A 12,301-nucleotide genomic window follows, 5' to 3' on the forward strand; every position below is an offset into this window, starting at 1 on the left:
TAGGGAAAAGTGGAGGTTGGGACGGTAAATCACTCTGGCCCCTTCTAGGACTGGCACAGGGTTGAAGTGACAGTCCTAAGTATGTGCGTGTGTGGGTGGGGAAGGGGGTGGGACAGTCAGTCCTTTTCTCCAGTGGTGAGACTACCACCACCAATGACAGCAATCACAATAGTAGTGATGACTAACACCTACATAGCACTTACTACATGCCAGGAGCTGTTTTAAAGTGCTTTTCATAGGTAAACTCTCATAGGCAAAAATAGGTCATCATGGGGCAGAGCCCACATAAGGGTTTGTGCATTCAGACAGGGTCTTGCCTGGTTTGAATCTCCCACTGGTATCAGACGAACAAGCACCCAGATTTTCTTTTTAACTTGCCCAGATGTGGGACACCGGGATAGAGGTAGGGCTGAGGCTTAAGAAAAAGAAAGCAAGCATCAGGGGAAGGTCAGAGGAAGGCAGAGTCGGGTAGAAGGACACTGAGTTTGGAGACATACCCCAAAACTCTGCTAGTTGTACATCCTTGGGCAGTCATTCCTTCCCCCCACTTGTAAAACAGGAATAGAAAATGCTTAATTTGCAACGCTGTTTGGGAGGAGAAGGATTATAAATATTTGCAAGATACCCTGGCTTAGGAAGTGCTCAATAAATGGGAATTCTTACAACAGTCTTGTATGCTACCAAGTTGCACATACAGATACCAAGGTGACATGTAGTTAACTGTCCATGCTCCCTGAAGGAGACATGTCTCAATCATCTTTAAATACCAGAGCCCAACTTAACCAAAGAAGGCCCATATCAACGGTCACTGACTGGATAAATGAGTAACCCAGCACTGAGCACCAAGGTCGACTTCCAGCAAAGGGTCACTCATTTTGGTCCATGTGGAAGAGAGGAAGGTGGCAACTCGCCAGTGGCTCAAGTGAGGAGTTGGCACAGCAGAACTCATCCGTCCCTACCCCAGGATAACGCACCTGCCCTTAGCAGAACGCCGGCTCCGGTTCTCTAGAACGTCAGCCAGCTTCGTCCTTTGTGATAGTGCCACCTAGCGAGAGCCCGGGGGCACTGCCGCCTACTTCCGACTACTATGACAAGGTGTCAGTTCTCTAAGCTTGAGACGAAGATTGTGGTCGGTCAAACTTCCCCGCAGGGCCTGTCTACTTCGATTCCACTGCCCCTCCCCCAACCTTGTCCAGACCCCCTGGGTCTGGTAAGTGCGAAGGGTCAGCTATCGACGACGCCTCATACATGACACGACTGTTCAGGGTCTCTTGGAATCGAATCTTTGGGAGTAGGCACAACAGATATTACTCGCATCAGTCACTGCACGGATGGTTAACACAGGGTCACACAACGAACTAGCCGCATGGCCAGGACAAGAATCCAAGACTCGTGACTGGGTCCCTGGCTCCTTCCCAAACCACACGCCCCTCATTCAGTGTGACGACAGAGCATGCACACCCCCACAGGAGCAAGGGCTCGGGGACCCTGCAACGAGGACCAGTGGGGGTGGGGGGAGGCAGGATTAAGGTGGCACCGGAGCCATAGCTGCTCCCACTCTCTCTTCTCTGCCAACCGAGCAACCAGCACGCTGGCCGCGATGGAAAGAGGCAGGGAAAAGGCCCCAGAGCAGGAAACGGTGTCCCGCGCGGGTAGCCCCTGGGAGCACGCGGCGCCGGGTCATGTGAGAGGGGAGAGCGAGCGAGGGCCGTCACGCGCACGCACTCACGCCATACGTAAACACGCACTGAAGCACTGAAAGCCGCGAGCCCAAAGCCCTGGGTCACATGTGAAGAGCGGCAATCGAGAACAAGGGGGCGGGAAAAGAAGGAAAGATCACGTGAAGGAGGCCAGCGAGGGGAGGTCACGTGAGGGAGGCCAGAGGCGGGGCTGCAGAGTAGGAGGAGGAGGAGGAGAGGCGCGCGGCTTCCGGCGGCTGGGGGGGGTACGGCGAGCGGAGGGGGGACCCTGTCCCGGAGGTGGCGGCGGCGCCATCTTGGCGAAGGGGGGATCAGGAAGTGCGGACCGCGGCGGCGGCGGCGCGGCGGCGGCGGCGGAGCCCGGAGCGGAGGCCGGAGGCTCCCGGCCCGCCGGCCCCGGAACGGAGCGGAGCGGAGGATGCAGCAGCCGCAGCCGCAGGGGCAGCAGCAGCCGGGGCCGGGGCAGCAGCTGGGGGGCCAGGGGGCGGCGCCGGGGGCCGGGGGCGGCCCAGGCGGGGGCCCGGGGCCGGGGCCCTGCCTGAGGCGGGAGCTGAAGCTGCTCGAGTCCATCTTCCACCGCGGCCACGAGCGCTTCCGCATTGCCAGCGCCTGCCTGGACGAGCTGAGCTGCGAGTTCCTGCTGGCTGGGGCTGGAGGGGCCGGGGCGGGGGCCGCGCCCGGACCGCATCTCCCCGCACGGGGGTCGGTGCCTGGGGATCCCGTCCGCATCCACTGCAACATTACGGTGAGGACCCCCTTGCGTGCGCCTCTCGGGGGGGCCCCTTGTCAGGGACTCAGGATCACCCCGCACAGCTTTTTGATCTCAAAAGACCTGGGAGGCCGAATCCCCTGTTGGAGCTGGCTCCTTTTCTCCAGGTTACATTTGTTTCTGCCACTTGACGTTCTGCCAAGCACCCGGAATCTCTACCATTGATCCTTCATAGTGAGAGACACCGACATATGGCGCCTCCACTACCCCTTTCCACTAACCCACCCACATCCCAAGGTTCATGATTTTGGGTACTCCACCACTTTACCTTGCCACTTCCGAATGCCCTTTTCTTCCCCCTCACTCTCATCTCAAGGTTCAGGCCTCTGCACTGACCTCAGCTGGAACGACTTGGCTGCGAACTCTGCACATTTCAGTGATGCCCCCTTCTTAATAGTACCTTTAACTTAGGATGTTGCCACCTGTGGGATCCCTGCCCAGGCATCTCTCATGCACCCCTCTTTGCTCTCTGAATTCTACCAAGTGATAGTTTCCAGTACCCTGACTCTTCTTCCTTTCCTTTGGATTCCCTTTTATTCTGGTGTAACCTCTAACTCTCCTTTGCCCCAGCTGGTAGCAGATCTGCCACTCCCCTCCTGTTCCCTGTCTGTATCCAATTGTCCTGGGTAGTTTGTTACCTTTCCTAGTAATGGTGGTTGGTAATGTTTGAGGGCTGTCCCATTCTAAGCAGTAACAGTTTCTCTTCTGTTCAGTAAACATCATTCCACCGTAGGCATGCTGGACTAGGAGAATCCTACATGTCTCCTTGCCTAGTCCACCCTCATAGATCCCTTGAAGACAGTTGGCCTCTGGTAATCCAGGAAGATCTGCTGCTGCATGGTATAGCACTTGCAGTGGTTGGTGCTGCATGCTGTGGTGGTGGTCTCCCAGGCATCGGTTAAGGAGCCAGGGGACAGCACTTCATCCAGGCAGGCAGACTGCAAATGGTAGTAGTCTGGGGAAAGACAGACTTGTGAATTGTGTAGTACTTTTGGGGCCTGAACTTATTTTACCTGGTTCCTGTTTTCTATCCCTTTCTTCCATCAAACCAGGTCAAGGTTTGGTGAGGCAAGCCTCAGCTCGGATGGGATGGTGCCCCACCAAAATTCACGTGTCCCACTTTTCTTTCTTCCATTCCCATCCCCGCCCCGTCCACTGACCACCACCACCACCACCACCACCTTTCTTCTTACTAAAGTAAAAAGTTAAGATTAAAGGACAAGGTGTGGCTTAGGTGAAGACTTGAGCATCTTTAGTAATTTGTTTTCCTTCAGCATTGAGGATTAGAGCCCTGGCAGAGCTAAAATCCCCAGTGGTAAACGTGGATATGGTTTCATTGGCACGTGTAGAAACCTCAGGAGTTAATTTTGTTGCCAAATTGTTTCTAATCCCTTAAGGCTAGGCTTGCCCCCTTCTAGCTACCCTTCCAGTTGCCAGAGGCCACCTACTGTCTTTGTGTCTGAAAGGAAGTTAATTTAGACGATTCTCAGATTCTGTGGCCCCTGTTAGGGAGACTTGGCCTGAACTGGCCCCCTTGGTTGAGGCAGAGGGGGAGTCTGGTCAGGCTGCATTTGGCACCATGGCTCAGGAATGCTGGGAATGTTAGCAGCGTAGGCTTCTTTCTTCCAGCCTGCCATGTGGAGCCCTACAGCCTACGTCTGGACGAAGAGGGTGGCAGGTTCCCAAGGGAGTGCTGGGGAGCATGGGCCTTTGAGGTGTCCTGTTGGGAGTGGGGTGTGGAAATTCTGCCTGCTGCCTTTTCACTTTTAGGTTCTGGAGATACAATCTAGTTTTTAATGCCTCCTTCCCTAGCTAAAACGAAAGTGATCTGTAGTCTCTTTTTTTCACATCAGTGTTATTGTGGTGAGATGATCCATTCCTCCCTTCTTATAGTCTAGGATTTGTTGGAAAGCTGCTTGGTTAGATACTGACCTGCTGAGCTGGGGGAAGAGCAGAGGGACTAGGAATTTTGGGGAGCAGAGGGCAGGCAAAATCTAGCCTTTCCCACAGCTGCCCATCTTGACGGCTCTCCCTGCTCTTTTCCCATTAGGAGTCATACCCTGCTGTGCCCCCAATCTGGTCGGTGGAGTCTGATGACCCTAACTTGGCTGCTGTGTTGGAGAGGCTGGTGGACATAAAGAAAGGGAATACTCTGGTGAGGGGCCAGGGTGTTGAGGTGGGGCCTGTGTCTTGAAGACAATCTGTGAAAGGGCAATGTATATGGAAAGTGGGTGGTGCAGTAGGTTGAACATAGGGGCGGACTTCTTAGGGGAGTTGCTTATGTAAGGAAGCCAGGAGGGAGACCTGCACCAGTCCCAGGACTGGCCCAGTACACTCCTCCCACAGCCTCATGGCCCATAAAGTTTAGGGAACTAGGTACCAATTTGGGGTCTGAGCTAAGAGCTCACCCATGTACCAGTCCAGATTCGGGTGGGAAAGGAGTATTTGATGTCACTGTGGTCCCCTACCCCCAGCTATTGCAGCACCTGAAGAGGATCATCTCCGACCTGTGTAAACTCTATAACCTCCCTCAGCATCCAGATGTGGAGATGCTGGATCAGCCCTTGCCAGCAGAGCAGGTGAGCAGCTCAGGAGCTTTGGGCCTTGCGCAGCTTCCCCTCAGGCAGTGCTCATGTGGATTGAGACAAATCTGCAGTAGTTTCTCTTCACTCCTGCCCACTCCAAACACATACATACTGTGATTCTTGGACTCTTCTGCAGATGGGAATCTAGCTTAAATGGGACCCTGATAGGAGAGCTTCTTATCAAAACTTACTGTCAGGGGCAGTATCCCTCATGTGAAGAAGGGGGAGATTTTTACCAGTAGCAGTTGGTTGCCATTAAGGTCTCAAGCCCCTTGTTAAAAACCAAGAAAGCAATAATCAATCTGAAGACAACTAAGTAAAAGAGGCATTCTTGTGGAAATTAAACTGTGATCTCGAGGTGGGTGACAGAAACAGCCATTTTGCTTTTTCATTCTTTGGCATATGGTAGGAGCAATGGGCTGCTAGTGAAGTCGTTCCCTGAGCTGTTGCTTCCACTCAGATGTGGCTGGTGGAGAGGCTGGCGGCAGTATGGACAGGCATATAGCTTCTAGACCTGGAGGCCCAGGGGAGTAGGTCAGAGGTTGCATTCGGGGAAGCCACTGGGCTCTTATCTCCTTTCCTTTCCCTACCACAGTGCACACAGGAAGACGTGTCTTCAGAAGATGAAGATGAAGAGATGCCCGAGGTAGGCTTGCCACCTGAGGCAGCATTGGCAGGAAGCTCTTTTGGTCAGCAGCACTGAGCACCCACAGTATACGAACTCCAGTCTAGAACTTGGGAGAGAAAAATGCCAAAGGAGTAAAGGCAGATTTACTGACCTGGAAGAATGGCCAGTGTAATAGAGACAGGGCACCCACATCCAACCACTGAAGACAGTTAAGTGCAAATGTGTTTACACCAAATAGCAACAATGTAGTTTCAGATGGCTTTGGAGTCAGACCTCAGTTGGAGTCTGGAGCCTATCTTAACTGGAGAACTTTACCTAGATCACTAAGCTGCAGTTTCCTTATTTATAAAGCAGAATTATGTATCTACTATATATGGTTGTCTTGAAGATTAAATAAGGCATTGCACATAAGATGTTTCATGCAGTGCATAAGTTTGCACTTATCTATTTTCTAAAAAGATACTTTTGCAGAATGTAACATTACAATTAAGAACTTGAGCTTCAGAGCCTGAGCGAATTTGATTCACAATTTAGCCCGCTAGAGGTGTGACTTTGGATACCAGACTTGACCTCACTAGACCTCAGTTTTCTCATCCATAAAATGGGGATAATGGGAATGGAGGGTGGTTATAAGAATTAACTGAGCTAGCGTTTATCTGGCATCTTGTATGGTACCGAAAGTTCATCAGGTGTCAGTTGATGTAAAAATTAGGAGGTATTACCATGTCCTGCTAGAGTCAGGAGATTGCTCTGATCACTTTGTGTCCTAGCACTGGATTAATGTCTCAGGTTCTATAACTTTATTAGAGACTGAAGACACATAAAGAACTTGTAATACATGAAACTTATTCCTGTCAGAGTAGCAAGCCCTCTGTGCCGTCCCTTCAGCATCTAATAGAGGGTTGGAATCTCAAATATGGGCTCTTCCCCCATGCACAGTGAACTGCTTGCTCAGTTAGAGCAGGGTGAGTAAGGGGCTGGTTCTATTCTTGACGTCCACCATCTCCCTCCCTGGACCTCCTTCCTCATTTCCCTCCTGGCAGTGGGTGCCTCTGTGTATCTTGAATCAGGTCATGCACCTGGGAGGCCATGAGGTTTCTGATACAGGTTTCTCCTTTAGACCTGGAGTCCTGAGAACTCCTGTGTACAATAGTCACCTGGTGAAACATGAGCTTTGAGTCACAGTGTCAAGCCAAAGTCATTCTAGGAATTAAGAGCTGCTGCTGCCAAGGGAGAGTTTTAGAAACAGTTGGAGCGGAGTCATTCTGGGAAACAAGACGACTGAGTCCTCCCTGCTTGCTTTCGCTAGGCCCTTGATAGTTCTGCTGGAGAACTGAATGGGAGGGGAGATTTGCCTTGCATTTTAGATTGTGGAGGGAGTAGGGCTGGAAATTGTTGCAGAAACAGGGTGCTGTGTTTCTAGCCTCCTAGATAGACCACTGTTCCTTAACTTGCAGCTCTAGACCAAGTAGGACTGGAAAGGTGATGGCCCCTCTCCACAACCTGTGTTGGTGTTTTTTTCTCTATCCCACTCCCACTCCATACCTCCCCCAGGACACAGAAGACCTAGATCACTATGAAATGAAAGAGGAAGAACCAGCTGAAGGCAAGAAATCTGAAGATGATGGCATTGGAAAAGAAAACTTGGCCATACTAGAGAAAATTAAAAAGAACCAGAGGCAAGATTACTTAAATGTACGTACCTTCTAGGGAGAGGCTGGGCCAAGGGGGTGGTGGGTACAGGCAGGCCACACCCATCAGTCTTGGGAGCAGATTCCTTTTTGAGGTGTCACGGGTTTGCCTAACCATTGCTTAAATCCTAAGCAAGCCGCCAGACTGCCCCTGGGGTCTAGTATGTGTTTCCAAACTGTGTGACCATTGAGCTGTTTCTGTCTTTGCTCCCCTGCAGGGGGCAGTGTCTGGCTCGGTGCAGGCCACTGACCGGCTGATGAAGGAGCTCAGGGATATATACCGATCACAGAGTTTCAAAGGTGGTGAGTTGGCCTCAGGGAGGGGCCCGAACAGGACCTTTTCATAGGGAAGAACATACACGAATGCTTATGAACTTCTCAGGCCATATGGAGCTCCTCAAGCCCGTGACTTATTCTGGCTACATGTCCATCACGGGTGAACCTAGAGTCTTTAATACTTTTTCCTCTCAGCCTGGGAGAGGGATCTGCAACCCGGACCATCCTGCTAACACCTATCTTCTTCCGCCTTCCAGGAAACTATGCAGTTGAACTCGTGAATGACAGTCTGTATGATTGGAATGTCAAACTCCTCAAGTGAGTGAGGATTCTGGGACTGGAAAGGAAGTTGAGGCATAGTATGTGTGGAGCCACTGAGCTGGGAGTTTCTTGGGCAGTGCCAGGAGCAGGTGTAGGCGGTGTCCCTCTGCTGCTAACCTGGGGGAGGGGGAGCTGTCCTGAGGCTCCTAAGCTGGGGCCAGGGGTCTGAGCCCAGATTCCCTGTTTCATAGAGTTGACCAGGACAGCGCTTTGCACAACGATCTCCAGATCCTCAAAGAAAAAGAAGGCGCAGACTTCATCCTACTTAACTTTTCCTTTAAAGTAAGACTATGTCCCTTCCTGTCCCTCCTTCTGTGGCCTAGGCCTCCTTCTCCACTGCACAGCCCTGTGGTGGATACTGGCCTCCCCTCCCCAATTGTTGCCTTTGTCTCTCTCACAGGATAACTTTCCCTTTGACCCACCGTTTGTCAGGGTTGTGTCTCCAGTCCTTTCCGGAGGGTGAGTGGCCAAGGGCAGCTCCTGTTACAGAGAGTGAGAAAGGGGCGTGGTGCTTTTACCCGGCACAGCTGACTAACCTTTCTTCTGCAGGTATGTTCTGGGCGGAGGTGCCATCTGCATGGAACTTCTCACCAAACAGGTGAGCCTGTCTCTTGCTCTTGGCCAGGCTGGCACGGGCAGAGTTCAGCCGTGCTTTACCACACACCACCCCCACTGGCTGGGTGATGGGCATAATGTGGTCCTTTCATTCTGCCAGCAGAGCCTGCACCCATTGACCTAGGCAAACAGGTGACAGCTGTTCCAGGAGTGAAGGGGGAGGGCCCTTCCATAGGTGCATTTCCTTGCTAGAGAACAAGTGTAGGGTTTCGGGGAACTCTCCTGACTTGTTTGCTTTGTCTCTCCCTGTTCCGCAGGGCTGGAGCAGTGCCTACTCCATAGAGTCAGTGATTATGCAGATCAGCGCCACACTGGTGAAGGGAAAAGCACGAGTACAGTTTGGAGCCAACAAAGTAAGGACCTGGGCCTGGGGCTGCTGCCACTGGCTGGTGCCAGATATAGTTTGGGCCTCTAGCAGGCCAAGAGGATAAGCCCTCTGGGCTAGTGGCATCTGATGAGTGGGCCTGGGACATCCTCAGGGGGAACAGGAGTCAGGCCTTGGCCTGAGGGACCTCCTAAGATTTTGAAGAGGTCACAGGTCTGGAAAGGGAAGGATATGGGATTGCACCAGAAAGGGACCTCCAGGTGTTAACAGAGCACAAGGTCTGGAGTGGGGACTCCTGGGACTCTGGGTGGGAACCTGTGGAAGGTGAGGGGCATAAGGCCATAGCTGTCCATGGCCTGATTTGGTGGCTTCCTCTCCCCAGTCTCAATACAGTCTGACAAGAGCACAGCAGTCCTACAAGTCCTTGGTGCAGATCCACGAAAAAAACGGTGAGGCTGAAGGCAGAATTCAAGATTCGGACACTTGGAAGCCCTGAGGTTTTCACTTCCAGCTAAATAGCAAGAACCCCATTTTGGTTTCTGAGCCTCTGCCACCCAATACCACAGCATCTGCCCCTGTTCTCCAAAGAAGGGCTGGAGAGGTGGCTATCTCCACAACCTCTTCTCCCAGAAAAGCACCAACGATCATTCCACGTGTGGACTTGGTGCTGCCCCTCTTCCCGACCACCCTTTGAGAAAGCTCACCTCACTCTTCTGTCACCTCAGGTTGGGCATGTCACTCTCCCCTTCCTTATGATCTCCAGGTGGGCAGTTTCTCAGCGTCCCACACGCCTCCCCCCACACTGAGAAGCCCTTCCTAGGCTCTTTGACCTGTAATCCTGGAGGTGTCTTCAGTGATCAGGCCTGGGAGCAGGGACGTCAGCCTCCACCTCATGTTTTCTTGGGTTTCTTTGCAGGATGGTACACACCCCCAAAGGAAGATGGCTAACCCCGGAGTGTCGTCCCCTTCCTCCTTCCCCAGGCACCACTGGACCAATTACCTTTGAATGCTGTATTTGGATCTTACGCTGCCTCTGTGGTTCCCTCCCTCATTTTTCCTGGACGTAATAGCTCTGCCTATTGCAGGACAATGATGGCTATTCTAAACGCTATGGAAAAACAAACAAACCATACACACACAACTGTTTCAAGTACTCAAGACTGACGTACAGACCAACCAACCACCTGGCTGGAACCCTTGCTAGCAGGCATTCTTATAAAAGAAACTTTCGAGCCTCCTTATATTGCTGGAAACTCAGCTGTGCTCCAGACTAGAGCCTCCTTTACCTATGCTATGGATTTTTAATTTATTTTCTCTTATTTCATGTACACTGCTTTTTTTGGTTACAGTGTATGATGGATGTGTATGAAAAAATGTATCTTTGGGAAAACAATTACAGTTTGTTAATTTGAAGATGCTAGTCTTGACTCATCTTTATTTTTATTCCAACATCCCACCCCACCCCCATCCCCTGAACTACTTGGGTGGTGGGGGAGGGGTAGAGATGAGAGGCTGCACTTCACCACTAAAGCCAGAGAAAGGTGGAGCTGAAGCACATGCCTGGCGCTCAGATTTCTTCTGAAGGCCTATGGAGTGACCAGCATTTGCCCCCCTTGGCATGCAGAGCCTGGCCCACTGAACAGCAGTGTAGCAGGCTGAAATGATAACCTTAATTCTTAGGACTATTTTTCTCTTTTAGTCACAGATGCTTTCAAATTTCTAAGAAAAAATTGGGAAGGTGCTTAAGAGGCTGTTTCACAGAATTGCTTTTAAATGAATTGAGTAGAGTTGGGGGCACAGTCTCAAGTGTGTGCTCGGTCACGCTGGTCTCAGCATGCTACAACGCTGGTGTTGGCTGGTCCCTCCCTCCCTGGAAAGGGTTTCTAGCTAGCACTGAAGGGAGCATGTGGGTAGTGTCTCTGCTCACCCTCCTATCTCTTGCTTTGCTTGGTCTTGTAAGAGAAAGCAGGCATAACTCTGAAATTGTTTAGCTTGAAGAATTGTGGATTCTTTCAAGCCACTCCTGTAAGGTGGGTCCTCTGAGAAGGTTAGCTTTAAGGGGGTTGTTGTATATACCTGTGTCCTTGCCCCAGGCTCTGGGAACTGCTGGGGGAAAGGGAGAGTGAGGCGGGAAATCTGCTGAGCTCGAACTGTCGGTGTGTTGTCTGTACATGCTGTTTAAAAGTACAGGCATCATGGTGTCTGTGTGACATGAGCTGCCTGCCTCCCCTGGTCAGCTTGCTTTGGGGTTGACACAGGCTCTTAGGGACAGACTATGCCTACAGACTGGATGATGACTACAATGACAAAAGCCAGAGATGGCTAAATGAAGACGCTAGACTCAGAAAGCCCAGACCTGAGACAGCTGCCTGGGAACCTGTGGGATATCAGGAGTTCTGTAATGCTTTGTTTTAACATTGGTCATTTCCCCCCATTTTCTGTTAAGGGATTAATGTGTTGCTGCTTCAGGTGGATAGAGAGTTCAACAGCCCCCTCGATGCTGCTCTAACTCTACCCACACCCACCTGCCATGGGGTGCTAAAAAATGCTAAGGTTTAGATAAAGTGGGGACCCCAGAGCTGAAATCTGGTTTCCAAGGCCTCTGTGGCTTTCTTCTGAACTTATCACCAGCCCTGGCTGAAATGTAGATTGTGTTTTAGTAATGTGTACTGTGAGCTGTCCTCTGTATAATGTATTTTGTAATGTATTTTTCTCATCTACCAAAGGATGAAACAAATAAAATTATTTAAATAGTTTGGCTCTAAACAAATTTTTTAAAGAAATAACGGGGTCCATGTTCCCCTGCCATAAAGGGTAGCACCAGCTCCTGTAAATTGTACCCTGACTCCCAGAGAACTCTCCACTTGTCGAACCTAACGTTCCCTTTTATGACCTTAAGTGTAAATGGTTTCTAATGAAGTTACAAATCATAGAATCAACATTGCCATGTGATCCTGAATCCATTTTCTCCCAAGAAGGCAAGGAGACATGAAACCAGCTGTTAGGTCGGTATCCTATACCTCAAGTGTGAACGAACCTAATCCCAAGCAGCATTTTCCCAGGCTAAAGGTCACACCGGAGCTGAGTGGGCACCTGAGGCACGCAGCAGCTTCATCTTGCTGCGTGGCCGGAGAGGGCAGGGCCGGGGAGGGGTGGCCACACTGGGACCAGTCACCCCACACCCGGGAAACATGCCAACCTTGTTCATCATGGTGATGGCTCACTGGTTAAATGCTCCCCACCTGATTCTACAATGGAATACCGGGCGAGTCAAGCAGTGGGCCCCTCCATTCTCCAGAGTCTGTTCGGGCAATTTATATCATGCTCTGGGGGCACAAAACAGAAAAAAGAAATACATGGCCCCCTGCAGCTTTCTATGTAACCTTCCGAA

The 12,301-nt window shown here is 51.2% G+C and overlaps 1 protein-coding gene across 1 annotated transcript; it reads left to right on the forward strand.

The window, feature by feature from the left end:
- Nucleotides 1-2,103: 2,103 nt before the first annotated feature.
- Nucleotides 2,104-11,603, forward strand: UBE2Q1 (ubiquitin conjugating enzyme E2 Q1). Its single transcript, XM_054562899.1, has 13 exons — nt 2,104-2,445; nt 4,520-4,624; nt 4,944-5,048; nt 5,650-5,700; nt 7,237-7,377; nt 7,592-7,676; nt 7,907-7,967; nt 8,162-8,252; nt 8,371-8,429; nt 8,520-8,568; nt 8,843-8,938; nt 9,293-9,359; nt 9,827-11,603. The coding sequence occupies exons 1-13, from the start codon at nt 2,119-2,121 to the stop codon at nt 9,856-9,858; spliced, it is 1,269 nt and encodes a 422-aa protein (XP_054418874.1). The 5' UTR covers nt 2,104-2,118; the 3' UTR covers nt 9,859-11,603.
- The last annotated feature ends 698 nt before the right edge of the window (nt 11,604-12,301 follow it).

The sequence above is a fragment of the Pteronotus mesoamericanus genome, unplaced genomic scaffold (genome assembly GCF_021234165.1).
Source record: "Pteronotus mesoamericanus isolate MK-2021 breed Mesoamerican mustached bat unplaced genomic scaffold, CSHL_Meso_final scaffold_705, whole genome shotgun sequence".
In the NCBI taxonomy this organism is placed as follows: domain Eukaryota; kingdom Metazoa; phylum Chordata; class Mammalia; order Chiroptera; family Mormoopidae; genus Pteronotus; species Pteronotus mesoamericanus.